Below are 24743 nucleotides of genomic sequence, written 5' to 3' on the forward strand. Positions count from 1 at the left end.
TCTCCTCTTGGTTCCTGGGGACCTTTGCCCATCCTTCCATCCTAGCACGTGTCTGTCTGCCTTGTTTGGAGTTTTTCTGTGTATGTCCCTTTTTCTGTGTATGTCCCTTCCAGACTGTGAGCTCCTTGAAGAGAGGGTCCAGGGCGTGTAGTAGGCACTCAGCAAATGCTTAGTGAACTGATTTGTCTTCACTTGGCCCGTTCAGACGCCAGTTTCTTGTTTCAATTTGCCACCTGAGTGGAGACTGACTTCTCAGGCCCTCAGCTGACCCTCATCTACAAAACAGAATCTGTGGGGTGGCTGAGAATGGCCATGAAACAATCTTTAGATGGCAGGCTTGTCGCCTGCTTTTAGCGTTAAAGTGGGTTTAATTCCAGGTTCTGCCATTAGCTGTGTGAACTGAGAACAATCACTGGACTTCTCTGGGCTTCCCAGCTTGCTTCATGTAGTCAGTCCTCTTCCACTTGTACCCCTGAGAAGCCTTTTCAAATGACTCTCCACCTACAGCAGGATCCCCGAAGGAATCTCAGCTTGTCACCCTCACTCACATGATCTTCTCAAGACTCAAAGGTGATCATATGAGCCTCCTGTTTAAAACCCTGGAATGGGTCTCCATTCCTTCAACTTCAGCTGCCAGCTCCTGACCTTTGACTAATACCCTCCACAATCTGGTCCCAACTTATTGTCACGGTCACCCCTTGTCACCTTATCCCACATTCTCTGCTCCAGCCACACCGGTTCTAATATTCTGAGGAGTTACCACGCGCTTTCACATCTTCTTTTCACTTGTTCTCTCTAGAGTCTAGAATGTCTTTCTTAACTTCCCCAAATCCTACTTCAAGATTCAGCTCAAATGACTCTTCTTTTGTGAAGCCCTTTCTGATGCCACCCCTTCTGAGGACTGAAACACTTACCTCTTTTTATCGAATTGTATTCCACTTTGACTGCATTTCCTATGACCAAGGGTAGGTCTCAGATGCCTATACTAAGGGGCAGGGCTTGGCTGCCCGCAGGGGAACCCGAGGGGGAAGGGAGGGGGGTAAATGGCACCACGGGTAAGGTCAAAGCCAGCAGCCGAAGGACGAAGGGGATGGGGGATCAAAGGAGCGTACCTGTGGGCCCCGGGCAAATCCCCATTCTAAACGTCTTGAGACCGAGAGGCCATTGCACCAAACTAGACAGCTCTGTTCTCATCAGCAGGGTCAGCCTCTTGCTAGGCTTCTGCCCTCTCTGCCAAACACCTGCTCACACTCAAGGTTGCCAATGTGATGTATTTCTGGGGGTGGCCAAGGATCTCCTGCCCTGCCAGCCTTTTCACTGCACTGACACGGGCTCTTGGTACCCAACGGCATTGCTGAGGACAGCACGCTGCTCAGAAACACTGAAGGTACAAAGGGCTCCCCCTCGTGGGTGATGCGTGGACTCAAATGTAAACATTAATTTGGCTTCTAAGAACAAGTATTGAATATAATATTTTATTAGGGGACGGGGGGCGGTGTTCAATCTGACCAGAAAGCCCATAGCCATTTGTTGTCACAATCTCACACACTCCCAGAACGTCTGAGGGAGAGCCAGGATGCTGGTTCCTCCTCTAGAACAGAGCCAGCAGTTCATGGGACCAGGTGCCAGGGGCTTGGGTACCAGTGGTAGCTCCATCTTGACTCAGTGAAAAGACCTTGGGCAAGTTACTTTGAAACGTTTGTGACTTCATATATATCATACATGATATTTGATATATGAAGGGCCCCTTCATATATCAAAAGGGGCCCTTCCAACTCTCAGCATCACGTCATCCTTGGACTCTTTCTTCTAGGTCCAATAGCATGTTCTTTTCTGATTTCTCAAAGTACTGAGCAGGGGAAGGGCAGAGACAGAAGAGGAGAAGGTAACACAGGTTCTCCTCACATTCCCAGTCCCACCCCACCGTCAGCGCAGGGGAAGACTCATTTCACACAGGGGCTGGAGCCGGGGAGGAAACAAGAGGTGGAGGGTGGAGGCTCTGGTGAGACAGTGGTAACAAAGGAAGATGGTAGGCAGGACACTTCCTGATCCAGGGCAAGTCCCCTTAAGTCAACCAGAGTTGGGGAGGGAGAAGCGAAGAGAGAAGGAAGATGGGGCACCCCTCCCAGGCCGGGTCAGGTCCTCTGAATATAACCAGCACCAATGTTCAGAAGTGGAAGGAGGGAGTCCTTGGGCCCCAGCCAGGAAGTGGGGAAGGCAAGCAGGAATGAGGGAGGGAAAGTCACCAAGCCCCACCTTGAGGTACCAGCAGAGGCACCAGAGCGCAGACTTCTACCTCCACAAGTCATCGTGTTGTGACAGGAGCTGAGGCCAGCCGGACTGCACCCGGGAGTGGCAGTTGAGGCAGGAATTACAAAGACCCTGGCTGGGCCCAATTACCTGTAGGATTTCAAATCTGGAAGCTTCAAAGTCACCTGGGGAGCCAGCATGTCTTGCACACCAGCTCTCACCTCCCCTGTCCTCCAGCCGTGGCACCTCCTAGGCGGAGTCCATCTTCTTGTGCCACCAGGCCTCTGCCCTCGTGGGTCCTCTCTTTCCCACCTTCACTAGCTCATTCTGCTCAGCCTTTGAGTTCAGCGCAGGTGCTATCTCCCTCTGATGTTCTCCCTGAAGCCCACCCTGGGTTCCTTGCCCCCAGGTGTTCTCTGAGCGCCCAGCATTGCCTTGGCTCCCAGCATTGCCAACTGTTTCCTTGTTCGAATGTCTCACTGAAGCATGAGCTCTTTAAGGACTGGAACTGACCCTTATTGCCTTCTGTACACTCAGCTCTGAGGAGTGCCTGGACCATAGGAAGGGCTGTTAACCCTGCTGAATGAAGAGGTGGGTTAGTGGAGGAGAGGTGGGGGGCTCAGTCTACTTCCTGTTCCACCCACTGGAGAATATGGTATCTATACCCTCCTGCACCTGACAGCCCTTGAAGTATCTGGTGATGGTTATCAAATTCTGTCCCCAAGAGCATTCCAGACATAAGTAAACAATCCAGTCCCTTCTACACCGCCTCCAAGGCCCTGGCTTCCCATCCCCTCCCCACTGGGCTCCCTCCTCTGACGGCTCTAGAATTTGTCAGGATCCCTTTATGAATGAGGCAACCAGATTGGGACACATGCTTTCACTCACGTCCTTATCCAAAATTTACAGAAATGGGCAATGGCTATCATTGCAACAGAAATCAGTAGCTAAGCCAGAAAGGAGAACCAGGTTTTCTGATCCCTAAATCAGTCACATAGTACCTTACTAACATTAGTTAGTACTGGATTAGTAACCTGAACCCAGTTAATTGCCCACCTATATGCTCAGTCTCCTGCCCTGACTCCCCGCCCCTTTGCTAACTCCCAAGCAGCCCTGGCTTCAGTGTGAGACAAAGGCGGAGCTACACATAAGGCCAGCAGCTGATTCTGCCATGAATCAGGGCAGAAGCTGGTAGGGGAAAAGGAGGGGAGAGCACAGATCACGAAAAAAGTGCCCCCTCAGGGCAGTCCAATTCATTTAACAACATATTTTTTGAGAACCTAGCTCCCTAGAGCTTATATTTCAGCAGGGAAGAGGGACAAAACAAAGACATATATTATAAAGCAGATTAAAAGGTGATCAGTGCTACAGAAAAAGAAATAGGGTATGGGCTTTCCTGGTGGTGCAGTGGTTGAGAGTCCGCCTGCCGATGCAGGGGAAGCGGGTTCCTGCCCCGGCGGCTGGGCCCATGAGCCATGGCCGCTGAGCCTGTGCGTCCGGAGCCTGCGGGAGAGGCCGCAACAGTGAGAAGCCTGCGTAGCGCAAAAAAAAAAAAAAAAAGAAAGAAATAGCAGGGTAAAGAACACTGGGGCGGGGGTGAGCAGATTACAGTTTTAAATATGATGGTCACAGGAGGCCTAATTGAAGGAGACTCTGGACCAAGACCTGGAGGAGGTGAGGGAGCTGGAGGAGGGGTGCTCTCGACACGGGGAGACCAGAGTGGGACACAAAGCAGGCTCATTTCCTACATCATAAAAACTACACTGCAGGATGCAGCTCTAGCTTGTAAGAACTAGAAATTAAACAGAATAAGGATTGCTGGCTATTTTGGCTAAAACTGTATATAGACACATGTGTAAATATGTATATGTATACACATACATCTATATACATTTGGATCTCAGGGCAGCAGGATGAAAGGGCTGTTACTTAGTAATGCTGGCTTCTGAAGATTTCACAACCACTGCTTAAGGCAAAAGAGGGATGAGGCACTTCACCTGAAAGCTTCCATCAGAGATGGCAGGAATCATAAATACCATGTCCTTTTGGCCTATTTTCTTATTTATGAGGAAAGGTTTTCAGGCAACATGTAACACTCTGGGCACAATCTTTGTAACCAGCTGTAGCACACGTGATACATATAGAAAGTCAGCACAAAGTAGACCAGTAATAATGAAATCTAATGAATAAACATAAGCTATACATTTAAATGATACATTGCTATACAGAGCGTTTATCGGTATATCAGTTAAAAAATGAGATCTAGTACTAAAGTCTACAGAGGGAGAAAACACTTATAAAATTCACAAATTGCACTTCTATTGAAATCTCTATTTCCAGAGTCAGTTGTTCATAGCGTCTACACACTCATATTAGTAACTGTGCCCTTTGAAATGCACCCACTGTGACTGGGATCTATTGGCCTGCTTCTCTTTTCTGGGATTAAATGGCTACCTTCATAAATAATATTTGCTAACAACAATGGCCATGGAAAAAAACTGTCAATAAATTGCTATCTTCTGGGGCAGATGGTGTATTGAGTGCTTAATCTCCCCTCCTCCTTTCCTTCCCTCCTTCCCTAAAGGATGTACATATAGACACATCTTTCCACTGTCCCTCAAAACTTTTCATTACCTTTTCTGATGTTCGAATGTGGGTCCAGTCTGGTCATCAAACAGAAAAAGAAAACTGCCGAGAGGATAAGTAATGAACCACTCACATAAGGTATGCACTAATAAAAATTTAATATCATAAAATAAACCAGAAAACAGCAAAAACATTTTTTAAACCATTCACAATTAAAGTGGAAAGAGACAAAATTATAAGGTAGCCATCCATGGAATGATTTCATGTTTACAAAGGATCCAGAAAAGGGGACATTTAAAATCACTGTTCAGGCTACTGAACCAGGGGAACTGCAGTGTTGTCCCACGAGACTTCCAACTTGGTAGAAGATGCTATGAGAAAACAGATCAAAGCCAACCTCCGTGTGTTAGGCTGGGCATATCTAGAAAATTCCTAATGGTTGTCTAGCCCTTTTATGCAAGTCATACATTTCCCTCAGGTCTCCTTGGGTGAATCTAGATGTCTCAGGTACAAAGGAGCTACATCACTGGTTTTAATTTCATAGCATCTCCAACAGTGCTCTTGGGGTTATGTGGACCATTGTGTATTGAGCAGAAGTTCTGTAATGTAAGGAAGGTACCCCTGTGGAACGCCTATAGAGAGTTCTCACCTTGCCCTACAGCAGTTTTGGATGAATCTGGTCATTATTCTCAGTCTCCCAAGGGGGCCCCATAGACAGGAACATTCTTTGGGGGCTTGTGCTGTTGACATACATACAGTTCCCACGTTCAGTACCTAGCTACCATGTGTCTGAGAGGCTGGCATGTCCTCCGAGTTCTAATCCTTGAAAAAGAGAAAAACCAGGCAATGACACTTAGAAATAGGCTGGTAAAAAACACAATTACATTTTCTCCTTTCTACAAAGAACTGACCACTCAAAACAGCCACCTCTCTCATTTTTCTAATGATTCAAAATACAGGAACAGACTTGGCTGTCTTGAATAGGGAAATAAAAAGGTGATGAGCGGAAGAGAGAACAACATAGCCTCTGTAGGTGGTACTGTTTCCAACTCTCTACACTCCAGTGCAGAACCTTTGCCTAAAAAATGAAATCTGGCAATAGCATGCACAGGAAAGCCATCAGACCTGGAACATCGCTACTTTGGGGATATGGGAACTGAGAAGCAATTCACTGGCGAACAAGTGATGGGAATGCATCAGTAGTGTTTTTCAACTTAATTTGCCATTTAAGAGAGCACTTGAGATCTGAAGAAAGTCTATCCCTACCGAGGAAAGGGAGTCAAATTGCAATTCAGATTAACTTTGGTTATGAGGAAGGAAGGGCCATGCTTTTCATCATCAATTGCATCTCTCTGGTAGCCAATAATTCCATCTGTAATCACGGCAGCAACTTAAGTATTGCCAAGGTTTTCAAATGTGTGAGAGCATTAAGGCATCCACATCGAAGGAGGCAGTTTTAAACAAGAGGAAAATGGAACTGAAATGTGCCAATAAGTGACCATCAGTGTAACCTCTCCTGGGACACTGCCCACCATGAGCAAGTTCTTCCCCCCCGTGAAGGAGGCCTCTGCCACGCTGCTCGGTTCCTTGCTGCCTTGAGATGCATTGAGCCCTGTAAGATTAGTATGGCTATTTCTGCCTGCTGACCAGGACGGAAATAAGTGGTTCCGAGGCAGCAGCTTTAAAATCTGGGAAAGCCCATAGCTCTTGAGAGCTGATAGGCCGTGAAAGGTTTGCTTGTTAACGTGAGGTCCAGAGGGGAAGGCAAATTTGGAAGTTAGATGGTCTGATCCTTGCCAGAGTTCAAGGCCCTACCCTGCAAGATATTGTAGCCAAACTTTTAAGTGTGATGGCAAGGCACTGCTGAAAGAGGCTTTGGCCAGCAGAACAAATTTCTGATCATTGCACACAACAATATGATAGAAAGTGCCGCTATCCAAACCGAACCAGACACTAAAATGAGCTATTTACTTAACTAAGTAAATTTCCGGGTAGAGTCAAGGCAACCGTGTTATTTTGAAGGACCAGATGAAACCCTAGGACTCTCCTAAGTCAGAGTTGTTATCAGGAAAGTCACTTAGACTTTCATACTGTACCTTCTGTTGGTTTTAATGTCGTACACAATGGCTGCCAGCCACCATCCAGAACCAGATCCTGTTTATGCTACTTTGGTCTACAGCCAGCAGAGGGCTCTCATGCTCTTTTTCCCCAGCTGCTGACCCAGTAACAAATCTAGGAAGGAAATAAAGATATCCTGGGCATGCTGGCTTATGTGTCCTATAAAATGTTTTACAAACTCTTAAATCCAATGCCCTGACGAAAACAGTCTTGGTTCCCCCTTTCTGTAACGTGGTTTGAAATGGTACAGAAAGTCAAAATAAATTAACAATATATCATATACTTATTTGATAACACAAGGTTTACAGGGATTTTGGCAAATATGGAAAAATTATCCTAGTTTGCTTAACACTTTTACTATCTCAATTGTTTAAATTACCAGGATATTAGTGACTGTGTCATCTCACATATGAGGAAGTGATATTTTAAGGGCTTAATAAAGCTGCATTTGACACAAAGGTCACTTCACTGAAAGGAATAAAGAACAGACACGAGACTATCTTCATCATCACAGTTCAAGAAGTGGTTGTCCTGATGAGAGAACTCAACTCACAAATATTAACATCACCACCAGCAGTAAGCAGCAAATTGTAGCGAGGAAGGGCTGGAGGGAAAAGTTAGGAGAAAAGCATGGAAAAGATGAAGAGACAAAAGACATGATTTTAATAAGCTTTAAATCAACAGGCAAACACTTCCCATTTATGATACATCTTGACTTTCTTCACTGCTACAGGTGCTTATGTGACACTGACCTAGCAGTCCCCAAGGGGCACCAAGTATTTTGCCAGAGGGACTGCTGGTCTGCTAAGATAAATACTTAAAGAGACAAAAAAAGGACAACATAGGTTTTGGTAATCTTACTTTTAAAAAGGTTACTACAAAGATGTCAGTAACTATCCGAATTCACTTATAATTGAATCCCCTTTAATTTCCAAAGATACTTTGGGACCTGACTGTTCCTGAAGGAAAGCCTATGCCTAAGGAAAGCCCACCTAACTAGAACCTGGCTCCTCTATAAAGAATGTGCTGTACAGGCAGCTACTCTACACAAAGGAGAACTTGAAAAGAAATGCTTTATAAAACACTAGTTACCTCTTTAAAAGCTAGTCCACCTCTGTTGCTCCATTTGATGGAATGGCAGGCTCTCTTTAAAGAGACAAGTGCAGAAGGAGGTGTTTAAAAGACTCTCCAGACATACCCTCTTCAGTGGATCTCTCTCTCAAGTATAAAGTCAGCTTTCAATGTGTCTTGCCGTCCTTTTCCTGACTCTAGCCCCAAATGAACTACTTACCTTTAGCATCTAAGACAGTGGGCATTATGACCTTCATTCAAGGCATAGATGTGGCATAGATGCTAAAGCACCAGACTTACACGGTGAGAACCATGTTAAAAATCAATGGATTAAAGTGGCAGAGCCTCGAAACTAAGAAAGAGATTTAGCTTAATTACAGAACACTGTACTTTCATAATTATTTCATTATGAGTATGAAGGTCTCCACTTTTCCTTAAAACTAAATTCCATCTTCCCTGAGAATAGGGTTAAGGGAAACAACAAAACTCAAAATGCCAAGGGCCCTTGAAAAGACAACACATGGAATGTCTGTATCCTTCGTAGTGTGTTGTTTCTACTCGAAAAGCTTTCCATTACTCCAGGTTTTCATCTCACCTCCCTCCAGAATCTTTAGGGTTACGGGTGGAGATGGGCAAGGCGAGACAAGAGACTGAGGAAGTGAGCAGCTGTCACGTGCTGGCTGTTCTCACTGGATGGAAAACGGCCATGGCCTGAGGCTGGACCCTCAACAGTCAGTGCTGGTGTCCTACCGACAGAGCGAGCGGGATGAGGCAGCCCAGAACCAGGGCTGCTACCTCCAGGCGGCTGAGGCCTCTCCCTCCAGCAGGGTCAGGTTTGTGGCTGTGCCCCATTCCGCCTACCTCAGGGAGGACATGCACCGTGGCAACATAAAGAAATGTCCCAGCAGAGAAAAGCATGGCCACTCCAGTGGCATTGACCTCTGAAAGGGCTTCTTTACTGCTCTGTGAAGTAAGATAGAGAAGAAAAATTAAGTCAAGTAAAATCCAGAGGCAGGAAGAAGTCCCAATAAAAAAATACCCAATATTCATAACTCGTGTTATCTGGGGCACCGGGGACATCCTGAGATCAGAACGATCTTGTTATTTATGGGAAGCTTCCAAACAAGGGTTTAAGACTATTGGTGATGTACACAATTACTTTTTCAAACAAACTTCAAGTCTGGTTGAACAGGTTTGGCCTATATTATTAAGATGGAATCAACAGCATTAATGCAGATATCAAAGTTCATACATTCATTCATTTATTCTACTAATATTAACAAATATGCCATATGCACCAGGCTCTAGGCCAGTGCCTGAGACACAGTGGGAATCGAGACACAGTACTTGCCCTCACAGAGCCTAGAAATATCTCGTAAGCTAATCTTTATACAATTCATTTCAATTTTTTTTTTTTTTTTGCTGTACGCAGGCCTCTCACTGTTGTGGCCTCTCCCGTTGCGGAGCACAGGCTCTGGACGCGCAGGCCCAGCGGCCATGGCTCACGGGCCCAGCCGCTCCGCGGCATGTGGGATCCTCCCGGACCAGGGCACGAAACCGTGTCCCCTGCATCGGCAGGCAGACTCTCAACCACTGCGCCACCAGGGAAGCCCTCATTTCAATTTTTTAAATGAAAAAAGTGGACCTACTAAGACAATTAATTGAAAATTTAAGAACATGCCATAAATGTAATATGTAACTCCATGCCTCCAAAATTATCATACCTTCCTCTCAAAAGTTCTAAAAACTTATATTGATCAATGCAGTAATAAATAGGGTAATATTTATTTATTTAGGCTGCACTGGGTCTTGGTTGCAGCATGCGAGATCTTTTAGTCACGGCATGCATGCAGGATCTAGTCCCCCGACCAGGGATCGACCCCGGGCCCCCTGCCTTGCCAGCGTGGAGTCTTACTCACTGCGCCACCAGGGAAGTCCCAATAGGGTAATATTTAAAAGGGAACGATGTATCGCTCAGTGACTAGAAGACGATAAAGCTCACAATCGGGTGTTAGCAGTCCAGATCAACTAACCCTCGATTAACAGGGACTCAACCATTCTTTAACCATCTCATTGCTCATATGTTCCCTTCAACGCCAATTTTACTATATCAAATACGAACTGAATGACGCTCAGAAGAATCAGTGGCCTTCAGAGACAGCGGGGGAAAGTGGTTTCCAGGAACTAGCCCTGAGTTGGTTTGGTTCTAAGATTTTCCTCCTGTTGCCTGCCAATTGATATTTAAGTAAAATGGGTAAGGCTGCTGCTAAGAACTGCGGCCCTAGTGGACAAAATTATAAAGCGTGGAAAGGTCCAACTGGAGCAACAGAGCAGAATGCCCGGGCTCTGAGGTGACAAGCGACACATGCCACTTCAGGTCTGGAGCTACACTGAGTGCAATGACGAAGCCCTGGGTACTTAACATGCAGTGATATGGGAGCTGGGAGTAGAAGAATCTGAGTCTCAGCTGAACACAGAGATCTCTGCTCATCGCTTACTGCTCTCAAAGCTGCTGCAACCTTGTCCCTCCCTCACTCTTCCTGTGCCTACTGAAACATTAAATACATTCGGTTGTGACTTATTATGTATCTGTCAAATAAAATTAGCATGTCTGATAAGATTTAAGTTGTATTATTTTAAAGATCATATATTTGTGCAAGTATTTTTGGAACTGATGGGGAAGAAGTTTTCAAATTAAATGAATAAGAAAATGCTCCAAATTTATGAAGAGGATTGACTTGGAATTAAGATGTACACTTTGTACAGGTTTTTAATTCGAATTTTATCTTTAGTTTGGGGGGTAATTTAACTGAAAAATTCAATATAAGAGACTACACCTTCTAGTAGGTCACAAAGAATTAGATACTTGTCTAGATAAGCTAGGAATGAGTCAGACTTACCTTACTTAGTCCTAAGTATGTCACCATGGACATAACTGGTGCTGCCAGTGCAAAGACCAGTAAGTGCTTTCTGATTCGATTCCGCTCGAGGCCTGCATGCATTAAGAAGGAAACCAGCCCAAACGCAGCTGGTGCCTGGAAAAGAAAAACTATCCCTTGTTACTCTGGAAGTTTGGATTGCTTCTACATTATGAAGTACATATCATTTGACTGAATTCTCATACAAGAAAACCAGGCATACTAGTAAGTCTGGGCTTTGACTTTTATGAATTAATGTTCTAAGCTAGAAAATATCCCATTTATGTGTGTGTGTGCATGTATGTGTGTCTGTGTAATAGTTAAGAAAAGAGTATAAAGAAAGGAAGAATATTTATGAACAAAAATTACTATGAAATGTAGAAATCTGTAGAGGACTTAACAGTTTGTGTATATGACCATAAAAAAATAAAACCCCTTCACTATAAGGTTAAGAAAATGGTAGCAAAAGACCCAGCTATGAACAGATTTATTCAATTCTCTAAAATGAACCGCAATTACGAAAATAACTAAAAAAACTTTCCATTCCAGAAAAACATAATGACCAAAGAGAATTTTTAATTATAAATGTAGTCAATACCAAATCTTACACCAAAATTCTGCTTACCTTATGTAGCATTATTGCCACAAACACAATTAACTGGACACTAGTTTGTGAAGTAGAAGCTGCTGCTCCCAAAGCAACACCGTCAGCTGAATTTGGAAAAAGTGAAACATAAAACACTATAACTATAAATAACAACTATAATAGTTGGTGAGTGACTGTGTGGGCTTTAGAGTCAGATAGAGCTGGACTGGACTCTGGGATGGTTACTTAACCTTTCTGAACCTTAGCCTTCTCATTTCTACAATGGGTTCAATAAAGTATGTATTCCTAGGGTTTTCATGAGGTAACATATGTGAAGAGCTTAGCATAGGTGCTAATCAATATTCAATTTGTCAGTTATTATTGCTGTTGTTGGAAAAGTATGATGCTCAAAAATCTACTGATTAATCAATCAAACTGTAATAACAGAAATATCAAAGAATTTCAAAGGAAGCATCTCTGCATCTTGCAGATGAAAAACCAAAATAAAGACACCGCGACTTGGCATAGATGATTTACACGTAATGAGTAAACAGTGGTTGAAATAGATGAATTTTTTTGTTAGAAAAGCATGTTTTACTAGAAAGTCCAGATAAGAGTGTGTCACCTTTCACATGCTTTTGTCATTTACAGAGCCCTACTACTGGGACTAGTTTTGGTTATGATTCTAAGGCATGCCCTGTCAGCAATGCTGAGACTTCGACACTCTACAGCCTACCTCTGCCTCACCTGGCACTTGGGTAGATACCCAGCACCAGGGCTACTGAGTACAAAAGTGAGCAGGCTCTTATGCAGATGAGATCCTACAGTAGAGGTCAGCAAACTTTTTGTTAAAGGGATAGATAGGAAGAATTTTAGCCTTCGTGAGTCATTTGGTCTCTTGCAACTACTCAACTCTACCATTGTGTGAAAGCAGCCACAGATAGTACGTAAACAAGTGGCCATGGCTGTGTTCCAATACAACTTTACTATGGACACTGAAACTTGAATTTCATGTATTTTTCATGTGCCACAAATTATTTTCATCCATTAAGAAATACAGAACCATTCTTATTGCAACCCCAACACTGAGTACTCCGGGGCTCATGCTTCTGTTGGAGGCCTTCATTAAGCAACCCTTTCCCCAAAAGGCCAGCCCTAGAGTATTTTATGTGGATGGTCCCTGTGTGACAGAAAAGAAAGGGGTTCCACTGCAATGTGACCCTACCTGCAGCATGGACGACCAGACCCAGCGTGGTGGTGATTTTGGAATTGCTAGGCCTTGCTGTTTCTGGATCTGAAGTAAAAATAAGCAAGTCAGCCATGAAGCAACGTGAAACAGAAACTATTAGAACATTCACCTGTGGGTGGAAGAAGTCTTTGAAAGCTCTTAAAGTAGAACATTATTATTTTCCTCACTATTGTCTTTTTTCTTCTGCTTCAAACACTTGGAAGTTTCCCCTGTCCTGAAGAGGTGGGCAGGTAGAAACTCTTCATTTGACCCAGGCTTCCCTGAACAGACAAGATGTCACCCCAAACAGCCTCACACCTCTTAACGCTTCACCTCTCCAAGGAAAGTGCTCTGTGGCGTCTGACCACCTCTCTAGACCAATCTCATTGTCATTGCCTACCCCTCCCCCTCCCCAGCCTCCTGCAACTTTATCTGTATTCTAACATCAAAATGTCGTTCACATTTGCCTTTCTCCATTTTGTTGCCACCATCCTAACCTAAATTTTCATAACCTCAAACCTAAATTAGCAGTAGGCTCCCATCTGGTTGTCTCCCCTTACTCTCATTTCTCCCTAACCTAATTCATCTTACACATCCTTGTCGGATTCATCTTTCTGAATCACCACCCTTGTGATGGGTCAGTTAAGAATCTGCTGCTTTTCAAATTCAGTCCAAACTGCTCTATTAAGTAGGTCTTGAGCCCTCTATCAACTGGTATCATCTTTTTTTTTAAAATAAATTTATTTATTTTTGGCTGCATTGGGTCTTTGTTGCTGCTCACGGGCTTTCTCTAGTTGCGAGAGCGGGGACTACTCTTCATTGCAGTGCGCAGGCTTCTCACTGTGGTGGCTTTTCTTTGTTGCAGGGCACAGGCTCTAGGCACGCGGGTTTCAGTAGTTGTGGCTCGCAGGCTCAGTAGTTGTGGCTCGCAGGCTCTAGAGCACAGGCTCAGTAGCTGTGGCACACGGGCTTCGTTGCTCCGTGGCATGTGGGATCTTCCCAGACCAGGGCTCGAACCCGTGTCTCCTGCATTGGCAGGCAGATTCTTAACCACTGTGCCACCAGGGAAGTCCTCAACTGGTATCATCTTATTTCTTACTGTCCAGTCCAGTTAAACCAGTTTCTGTAACACCCTCTAACAAAAACTGTCTCATTCTCCTTTCCCCAAATCTCCTCACCCCTAATTCTTGGCATGTACTAAACTGCCCAGCTCATCAATCCAAAACCAAGACATTGTTCAAAGCCTTAATTCTAGGACCACTTACTCTGCGAAAGAATCAAAGATTAATTCCAGCTTAGAACAACTCTCCCCTTGCCTAGAAATGTACAGCTCTATGCACAGTCTCTACATGCTACTTCAAGGTTTCTTCTGTATTCCACCTTAGATATACAAAACTGTTTTCACTTAAATATGTCCCTCCCAATTGACTGTGAACTATACAGAATTAAATTTTATACTTCTTTCCATTTTTTTATTTGTCTTATAGAATGTAGCATAGCACTGGTCACCGAACAGTTGCTTAATAAATCCTTGTTGGAGATTAAAAAAAGTATTTATCTGTATTACAGGTATTATAAGAAATATATAGGGCTTCCCTGGTGGCACAATGGTTGAGAGTCTGCCTGCCGATGCAGGGGATGCGGGTTCGTGCCCCGGTCCAGGAAGATCCCACGTGCTGTGGAGCAGCTGGGCCCGTGAGCCATGGCCACTGGGCCTGCGCGTCCGGAGCCTGTGCTCCGCAACGGGAGAGGCCACAACAGTGAGAGGCCGGCGTACCGCAAAAAAAAAAAAAAAAAAAATTTATTTTCTAATTAAAACACTGCAAGAAGGGAAGCTAAAGCCCCTAATCACTCTGAGACAACAGATATTTCAATATCACCCCAAACTGGAAAGAACGATCATATTACACTGTGTGACAAGCTTGTTTTGGCTTTTCTTTACACAGTCTTGTGGTCTAATTATAAGTAGCAACTAAAAAAAATTAGAGGGGGGCTTCCCTGGTGGCGCAGTGGTTGAGAATTTGCCTGCCAATGCAGGGGACACGGGTTCGAGCCCTGGTCTGGGAAGATCCCACATGCTGCGGAGCAACTGGGCCCGTGAGCCACAACTACTGAGCCTGCGCGTCTGGAGCCTGTGCTCCGCAACAAGAGAGGCCGCGACAGTGAGAGGCCCGCGCACCGCGATGAAGAGTGGCCCCCGCTCGCCACAACTAGAGAAAGCCCTCGCACAGAAACAAAGACCCAACACACCCAAAAATAAATAAATTAATTAATTTTTTAAAAAATTAGAGGTTTAAAATTAAAACACAATTTCTATAAATCTATAGGAAAAGACTCTGATTCAGAATAAATGTAATAAATGAATTAACTTTTACTGATAATAATACATAAAACCCTGCAGGTAATAGGTAAAGTGAGGTCACCAGATACATGAAAACCAGCAAAAACAGTGACCTCTGAGACAAAACAGGAGGAAAAATAAACACATACTACATTTAATTCTTTGTATGGGGCTACAGGACACTAATGCACCTATAAATGCATTTTAAATTTAAACTGACAAGAATTGCAAGAAATATGTCATAAAGGCCACTATGGACAACTATGTAATGTAGCTGGAGTCAGATTCCATCCAACAGAGGGTGCTTCTCATTTGCTGTTTGGAATAAAGCACATAAGTAAAACCTTTTACTCCAAAATCAATTTCCTAAAATAAGACTTGGTTAGTTAAAAAAAAAAAAAGTTGCAAGAATAGTTCAAAAAGCAATCATATACCCTTTTCTCAGAATGACTAATTGTCCAACATTTTGCCCCATTTGCTTTATCGTTTGGGCTTATGCTCTCTTGTTTTCTATCTACACTACACAAATACACATATTTGTGTATCTTTTTTTCTGTACCATTTAAGAGTAAATTGCATACATTGTAACTCTTTATACTTAGATACTTCAGTGTGTATTTCTGATGATAAAGGATATTTTCTTATATAATCACAGTAAAGTTATCAACTTCAGTAAATTTAACATTGATATTTTTTTCTACTCTCTCTTGCATATTCTAATTTGTCAATTGCCCAAGAATGTCTTTCAGGGCATCTTTCCTTTTCCAGGAAGGATCCAGCCTAAGATCATATGTTGCACCTAGTTTTATCTCTTTAGTCTCCTTTAATCTGAGACATTTTCTCTGCCTTTGACTTGTGTGACATTGATATCTCTGAAGAATACATTTCCTTCCCTGCGTCTTTCTTGTTTTATAACAGAGTGGTCCTTCCTTTTGGATTTGTCTGATGTGTTCTTAGATGATGCATTCTTGGATAGAATACTACATAGGTGATGCTCCTCAGGCTATCACATCTAGAGGCACAGGATGAACATCTGCTGCTCACTGGTGGTGTGAATTCTGGATTATATATTGGATATTGTAAATGTTATCTTGTGGATACTATGGATTCTATTATATTCCTCCAAAGAGTGTTGATTTTTTGCTTTGCTTTACATAACTGGATTTGGCTCAAACCGCAAACTCTGTCTTCTGGGCAGCTGCCTAAATCTCAGTTTAGTTCTTTTACATTTAGCTGAGCTGTCTAGAGTCTGCCCAAGAAAGCATGGTTCAGGGCTTAGCCAGAGACTTGGGCAGTTTATACATAGAATTTGGGGCTGAGTTTCTCTGTCTCTCTCCTTTCTAAGATTCTCCCCTCACTTTCCAGGGGCTGGGTAGCTTGAACTCTGTCCTTCAGTTCCTTAGGCAAGAAAGACTGTCTTCTATCAGTTAGTTACCCCATAGGTACTGACTGCTAAAAGCAGTAAAAATAGGAACTAAAAGTAGTAAAAATAGGTTCCAAGTGTAGACTCCCTTCCAGAATTTGCCTCCTTTAGGTCACTCGCTCTCCAATGTCTTCAGATAGTGGTTTTCAAAATTCTGTCCAAAGTTTACAGTTATCTGTACAGAGGCTGGTCTGGTAGGAACATTCTGCCCACACTGAAAGCAGAATACCAGTAACATTAATTTTGATCGTCTGATCAAGGTATTGTCCGATTTCTTCATTTAGTTACTTTTTTTCCCCTTGTAACTAATAAGCAAATCAAAATATACCCCCTAGATTTAACATTCATTGATGATTCTGGCCTGAGCCAATTTTTACTATGAAGGTTGCAAAGATGATTGTCCAACTCCAACTGCTTGCACATTTACCAACTGGCATTTAGCTTCTGCTGGAACCAAATGCCCTCCCTTCTCCTTTTATCTTTCTCCCATGTGGATGTGCCCATTGATTCCCATTTTTTCAATGATTTACGCTTTATTGCTGTTCTTAATTATCTTGGTGCACAAACTGTCTGAGATCTGGCCAACAGAAGCCCCTTCAAGCTGGTTCCTATATCCTGTGACATGTTTCCATCTTCTTTGAGCACTAGATGTTCCAAGCTCATTTTATCCTTACCCTGTCCTGTCCTAGAATCAGCCATTTCTCTGAAGAGCCCTGATATGCTCATTGCTAGTGGGGTGTCTTTACTTCTAGGCCCTCTCTGCACACAGAACTAAGACATACATACATGTATACATAGACACACATGTATATGTACACATACACATATACGTTTTAGAAATCATGATTCCAAGAGCTCCGATTCCAACCCATCCCTGTAGGGGTTCTTTCTTGCTTTCCCTCATTCCTTATTTGCATGTCCCTTCTTCCTCAATGAGGGCTCTGGTTCCACCAACAGCAACACATTTACTCATTTGCTCAATCTTGTAACATATCTAAACTAGTTTCAGAACTGTTGCCCACACCATTTACAAAAAGCAAAGCCTATTAAAAAGAGTTCAGTACTGTTTACGCTTCTTCCCCAACTCTACTCACCACTAAAGGTATATAGTCAAATACTACACTCATAAGTTACTTGAATTAGTTTTTTCTGCATCCCCTTCAGTGTAACTGTGTTATTCATTTGAAGTATAGTTCATCTGTTTCAGTTAGCTCCCCCATCCTTTGTTGATTTCATTTTATATTTTGAATATGGAAAATATTAACATATTTCCCAAAGTCAAAACTATATCAAAAAGGCATGCCCGGGGAAGTGTCATGCCCTCCCAAAACCCTTCTACCTTATCCCACCCATGCCCTCACTCCTACAAGTAATCAACTTTGTTTTCTAGTTGATCCTTCATATGTTTCCTTTTTGTAAAGATAGGCAAATATATACACGTATACTTGTTTCCCCTTCTTTTTTACACAAAACATAATATATGATGTATAATAACTTATTTTTGCTTTTTTTTTTCCCCACTTAACAGTATTTCCTGGAAATCTCTCCATATTGGTTCACAGAGATCTGATTCCTTATTCTATTTCATGGCTACATAGAACTCCATTACATGGACACACCACACTACACTCAACCAATCTGCATGACTGGACATTGAAGTGTTTTTACAATGATAAACAATGCTGTGCTGATTAGTCTTGTGCATATGTATTTTCATATTGGAGCCGATTCATCAGAACAGATTCCTAGAAGTGCGATTTTGGGGTTGAAGGGTAAATTCTCCACTACAGGGGCTGTACCACTATGCACACCCACAGCAATAGACGAGAGTGCCTGTTTCTTCACAGCTTTGCCAACAGAGTATACTGCCAAGGTTTTGAATTTTTGCCTATCTGACAGGTGAGAAATGGCATCTCAGTGGAATTTTGATTTGATCTAAAGTCCACAGGCTTTAGACTGCTGAAAGGCTCCATGGCACAAAAAGGGTTAAGAACTTCTGCCCTAGACCTCCATCAAATGAGCTTTAAAATAACCAGGGTAATAATATAATAAACACTCCCTTGTGCCACATGTCACAACCCACTAGCTTTCTCAAATGAATGAAGTGTTCACCAGAACCTGAGAAAGTTTTAGCACTAAATAAGGCCACTGATACATACTGAATTATTCAATCATTGGTGATCACCTAAAATGCAAATGTTTTGCACTGCCCAGAAAACCTTGGAGCTACTTACCATCAGTAGAATGCACATGGGAGCTGCCAATCTGGTCCACCAGCAACATGAAAACAAAGCCCAGTACGAGGGAAACACCGATGTAGGCATGGAGCTGTGTGTGGTCATGGCTGTGCTCATGTTCATGGGCAACCGGTATTTCTGCTTTGTCTGACGCAATCACATTCTGTGTTTGACTCGCTTGGTGGTGTTTCCCTAGAGCAGAATGAACCATAAAGAGAAAATGTGTTTTCCCCCTCAAAACATCTTCATGTAGAAGCTTCCATTCTTTTGTATTTCAAGCTCTACAGATTTTACTGCAAAGACATTCACTTCCTGTGTTATAATCTAGCCAATCATAAACTCCCTTAACTTAAAGTTCATGATGAAAAAATTCCCAAGGGTCCTCTGCTTTTGGCATGCAGAGCTTTTAACTGCCTATTATTCCCAAAACCTAGAAAGTGGAAGCAAATCACCAAGAAAGCAGTCATATTCCCAAGGGATAGCATCCCCAAATCTTCCTTTCGGGCTAGAGAAATTCACACCAATCTCACCAGAAACTACAGTAAGGTTTATTTTGATGAAAATAGGCAAATGAAGAACAGTAAGAGTGAAAATAATTACAATCAAATTTATCTAGTTTTACACTTAGGTTGATATAAAAATTGCAAATAAAGGGCAAACTGGGTATAAAACACTTTTAGCTTTAAAAATCTCAGGGGACAATCACTAATTAGAAACCAAAAGGGCAGAGCAGTTTAAAAGAGACATTTCCTTCTAGAAAGATGATTGTTCTAGAAAGATGACTGTTCTAGAAATATGATTGTCAGGATACTCTGAATTACAGTAAATGACACCTGACTAAGTAATACTGCTAGTTTATTATACTCACGTATTTGACACTCAAAACATAAACACTTCAAGGCCAGAATCCTGATCTTTGCTGTGTTTCATAAATACAGGCTAACATACTAAACACATCTCTTGCTTATAATTAGATTAAGCATTTTAATCTTTGACCAAAGAAATTACATAAGTCTGTTGCAATATTTTAGAGCCTGCCTTAATTCTTTAAAAGTCATTTTTGAGAAGCACAAAGCACATACCATCTTAAGATAATAAAAACTCATGTATTTTTCTAATTCTTGAAAGATTTTTTGTTTACACACTTTTTTAACTTTTAAAAAATGTGGTAAAATACACATTACATAAAATTTACTTACCATTTTAACCATTTTTAAGCATACAATTCTGTGGCTTTAAGTACACTCACATCATTCTACAACCATCATCCATCTCTAAAACTTTTTCATCTTCCCAAAGTAATTTTTTAATCTTAAGATTTTTTTCCCTAATAGTGATTGCATTTACTTGTTTTAAAATGTCTAAATCTCTCTCTTTTTTTTAATCAACTTTATTGAGGTATAGCTCACAAATGTAAAAACTCTAGTAACTACCACCAAGGTCAAGATATGGAACAGTACTTTAAAATATCAGAAAAATTGTCTTGTGCGTCCCTGGAGTCAATATGTCACTCTTGGTCCCAAGCAGGCACTGAAGAGCTTTTTGTCCCCAGAGTTTTCCCTGATCTAGGATTTCATATAAATGGAATTATGCAATATATCCTCTTTTGCATAAGGATTCTTTTGTTCAGCATAACATTTTGAGATTTATCTAAGCTGTGCATGTAGTTTGGTCCTCTTTTTTGTTGAGTAGTGTTCCATTGTATGGACATATCACAACTTGTTTATCCGTTCAGCTGTTGATAGACATTTAGGTAATTTCCAATTTTGGTCCATTATAAATAAAGCTGCTATGAGCATTCAGGTACAAGTCTTTCTGTGGATACACATTTTCTTTTCCCTTGGGTAAATACCTAGGATCAGAACTGACAGGTGTATGTATGTTTAACGTTATAAAAAAACCTGTCAAACTGTTTTCCGAAGTGGCTGTACCATTTTACAAACCCAACAGCAATGTCTGAGAGTACTAGTTGCTCGATTCCATTGTCAACATTTGATATTGTGAGGCTTTAAATTTTTAACCATTTTTACATAGGTGATCATGTCATCTGCAAACAGATAGTTTTACTTCTTGCCAATCTTTACGCCTTTTCTTTCTTTTTCTGGCCTTACTTCAGACTTGCGTCCGGCCAAGACCCCAAGTACAATGTTAAGTACAAGTGGTTGAGAGGAGACAGCCATGTTTTGTTCCCAGTGTTAGGCATCTTACCTGTAGGTTTTTCAAATATACCCTTTCTCAGTAAGGAAGTTCTTTCCTAGTTTGCTGAGAATTAGGAGTTTAATTCTGTCAAATGTTTATGCTTTTCTGTACCTGTTAAGGATGATCAAATGGTTTTTCTACTTTATTCGATTAAGATAATAAATTAAAATGGTTTTTGGATATTAATCCAACCCCTGATTTGCATTCCTAGGATAGACTCCAATTGGTCAAAATGTATTATCCTGTCTATATATTGCTGTATTCAATTTGCTAATATTTGGTAAAGCACTGTGCCATCTACATTCATGAGGGATATCTGTCTGCAATATTTTTTCTTGTAACATCTCTGTTTGAGTTACATTGGCATCTTAAAATGAGACGGAGTGCTCCTCCAAGAGACAGGCAGAAAAAAACTTCCTCCAGCCCCCCAATTTCCATTTTATTAATTTAAACAAGTTCTACGAGTATCAGCAGTTAATGTTAATGGTGCTAATGTTAAGCAGTTTTTGAAATTGCTGACATGAGACTTATGACAATGTTTTTTAAACTTTTAAGGACATGATCCCTAGTAAAAAATAAATTTTACATCATGATCTAGTAAACATAGATGAAAAACTAAATAAAAATCTGCAAAAAATAATACTTATCCTTACAATGGTTACAACGCACTATTCTATTTCTTCATCTGTCTTGTCCCTCCTTTGTGCTCTTCTTAAATGCCAGTCACAAGTCCAACTTACTAAATTTATTTCAAGATCCAGAGTTGCTACCTTCAGTTTGGAAGCACTGCTGGAGGTAAAGAGAGACTTTCAGAGGAAGAAATGGATGATTTTGGAATAAAAGGTATTTCCTGGAAATCAGAAGCCTACGCTGCAGTGATCAATTAAAGAGAACTGAACGCTAGACAGGTCTAGGAGGAAAAGGTGGGCAGACAGAATGTGCCTACCCTGTCCTTCATGCAAGCAAAATTATTGTTAGCAGTAAGGATTTTAAGCTAGAGAACTTACTGAAAGCTCAGAGATGAAAAATAATTAAGTTTATGAGAGAAGCAATCTAAGAATTTTGATCAGTAGTGTTGGACAATTAAAATGTAGCCTCATGGTAAAAGGAGGGTGTTCAGTTTGTGAAAAATCATTGAGCTATATACTGCCAATATGTGTACTTTCTTGTATGTATGACGTATACTTTTTTGTATGCAATATTTCAATAAAAAGTTAATAAACTCAAAATGCAGTACCCTGATGACCAATACTGAGATGGCAGAACTCATTACTTTTCAAGTAGGTCTTTGTGTGCTGGGAGAATAGCTTAGCATGGCCTCAAGAATGTAAAATAAATAAACGAAGTAAAACAATTGACTTTCTCTAAAGACAAGGCAATTTTTGGTATGCTTCGGTTTTAACATACAAAACCAATTCTTCATATTTATAGATGTAAAGAAACTACACATGTGAAGTCAGTCATAGAATTTTGCTAACTACAATTTTCAACACTATTTAGAAAGATGCTATTGGAAAGGATTTGAATGATTATCTTTTCATAAGGTACCCACTAAATATTTAACAAAACGGGCTCCTGTCTCTGCCTCTGCTTAGACTCTGCAGGAGTTAATGAATCCATGGGCCTTCCATGCTGCTTCTCCTGGATAACACCTTGTCTTTCAAAACTCAGCTCATAAGTCCCTTCCTCCTTGAGATTTTCTGTGTCCTCCTCTAGTCATGTACACACAGAGTAGTAGTACGTGTCTACCATAGATTTTATATGACTATAACATAATTCAGACAGCAGCAAACTGCAGGACAGAGGCTCATGCCTAGCTCTGTAAATAAAATTTGCACTGGAACACAGCCATGCTTATTTGTTCATGGACTGTCTGTGGTTGCTTTCATGCTATGACAGCAGAGTTGAGTAACTGCAACAGAAACCATATGGCCCACAAAGCCTAAAATATTTACTATCTGGCCCTTTACAGAAAAAGTTTGCCAAACCCTGCTGTCACTGACTGTTAATTTATTCATTTTCCATCAGCTGTGAATTCTTGAAGGCAGGGGCTATATTGTATATCTATGAACGGATAACAATCAATATAAGGCCATAAATTGAGTAGATACTCAACAAATTGATGTTGAAGGCAAAAAAATGGCCTTCACTTCTGTATTTTTTTAATGTGGCATTTCATCTCAAAAGTTATGCAATTAATTACTTCCTAAGCAAAAAGATTTTTTAAAATGGAAATAAAATACAATCTTTTAGTTGTATGTTTTAAGGTAATTATGCACATGCTTCTTTATAAATCCAGACTTAATAGGTAACAGATGTACCTGCTAAATTAGGTGAAAGGTCATGCTAAAGCGAGCTTAGGTACAAAGGTGGGTTAACACCTTATTAAAGGGTGTTAGTCATACTATTATTTGTGAACAGTTGCATAATAATTTTTAAAGATAATTAATTTTCGGGTGTCCATAGTTGTGAAACTAAATGTCAAGCCTAATTACAACTTTCAAAGGGTGGCCAAAATTATTTCCCTTCATAAGGTATAACTATATCAGAATTTTTAAATTTAAATGAGTATAAGATCCTTCTATATCTTATCCTAACAATGCTTTCTTTATCTAAATAATTTTGCAACTCTTGGTACAGCATTCAGAGTCACGTTTATGACTCACAATAAAACTGTCATATTTTCTAGTATCACCAGCTTTTGATCTAAAATAATATTGAATAAACAGGTCACCTATCTTATCAAACAGATTGGCATTGAATAAGTTGTACATTTCTCTAAACCTAAACTACTTTCAAGGAAAATTCTGCTGCCACTGATGATTCTCATCTAAGTGTGCTGCATACTCTGGAGGTAAATTAAAGAAAGAGTTCCAACATTTTTTGAGCATTCACTGATACAAGTACATAATTTCCTGACGTTCCCATTTTGAAGGCGTTAACACCTAATTTTATGTAAAATTGTGGCAAATAAGTAAAATGTCAGCAACATTATTTTATATATATATATACATGTTCACATACATATATATATATATGGCTTGAAATAAGTGTGCTGTTGATTGAAGCTTTCCATAAAAGACCTGAATACTTATACTTAAGTGGAATTTAACTTTATATAAAAACATGAAATATTTACTGGATTATAAACAATGAATGGTAGGCATTATTGGTTTTATTTGCAAGCACTAGCCAAAACAAAACAAAAAAAACTTTTCAAAGTGAGTGATAATCCCATGATCTTATTAGTACATAAACAGATTAGTAATGGGATCCAGATATTCAGTATTAACACATCCATCCTTCCTTCTACTCTAGGACATGAAACTCAACCTAGCAAAAACTGAGATCTCAAAACCCAGCTATTTACTATTTACAGTAGCCAAGACATGGAAACAACCTACATGTCCATCAACAGATGAATGGATAAAGAAGATGTAGTGTATATATACAATGGAATACTACTCAGCCATAAAAAAGAATGAAATAATGCCATTTGTAGCAACATGGATGACCTAGAGAGTATCATACTAAGTGAAGTGAGTCAGAAAGAGAAAGACAAATACCATATGATATCACTTACATGTGGAATCTACAATATGACACAAGTGGACTTATCTACAAAACAGAAACAGACTCACAGACATAGAGAACAGACTTGTGGTTGCCAAGGGGGAGGGGGGTGGGCAAGGGATGGATTGGGAGTTTGGGATTAGCAGATGCAAACTACTGTATATAGAATGGATAAACAACAAGGTCCTCCTGTATAGCACAGGGAACTATATT

At 41.1% G+C, this 24743-nt stretch overlaps 1 protein-coding gene across 1 annotated transcript in view; it reads right to left on the reverse strand.

Moving 5' to 3' along the window:
• Positions 1-4983: 4983 nt before the first annotated feature.
• Positions 4984-24743, reverse strand: part of SLC39A9 (solute carrier family 39 member 9) — a 48080-nt gene continuing 28320 nt past the window's right edge. The window contains exons 3-7 of the mRNA XM_082854241.1: positions 18756-18950; positions 12755-12823; positions 11569-11654; positions 10926-11060; positions 4984-8988 (exon numbers count right to left, since the gene is read on the reverse strand). Coding sequence (XP_082710367.1) covers positions 8758-8988; positions 10926-11060; positions 11569-11654; positions 12755-12823; positions 18756-18950 — 716 coding nt within the window. The 3' untranslated portion in view covers positions 4984-8757. The remainder of the gene's footprint in view (positions 8989-10925; positions 11061-11568; positions 11655-12754; positions 12824-18755; positions 18951-24743) is intronic.

The sequence above is a fragment of the Leucopleurus acutus genome (genome assembly GCF_964270905.1).
Source record: "Leucopleurus acutus genome assembly, chromosome: 1".
NCBI classification, from domain to species: domain Eukaryota; kingdom Metazoa; phylum Chordata; class Mammalia; order Artiodactyla; family Delphinidae; genus Leucopleurus; species Leucopleurus acutus.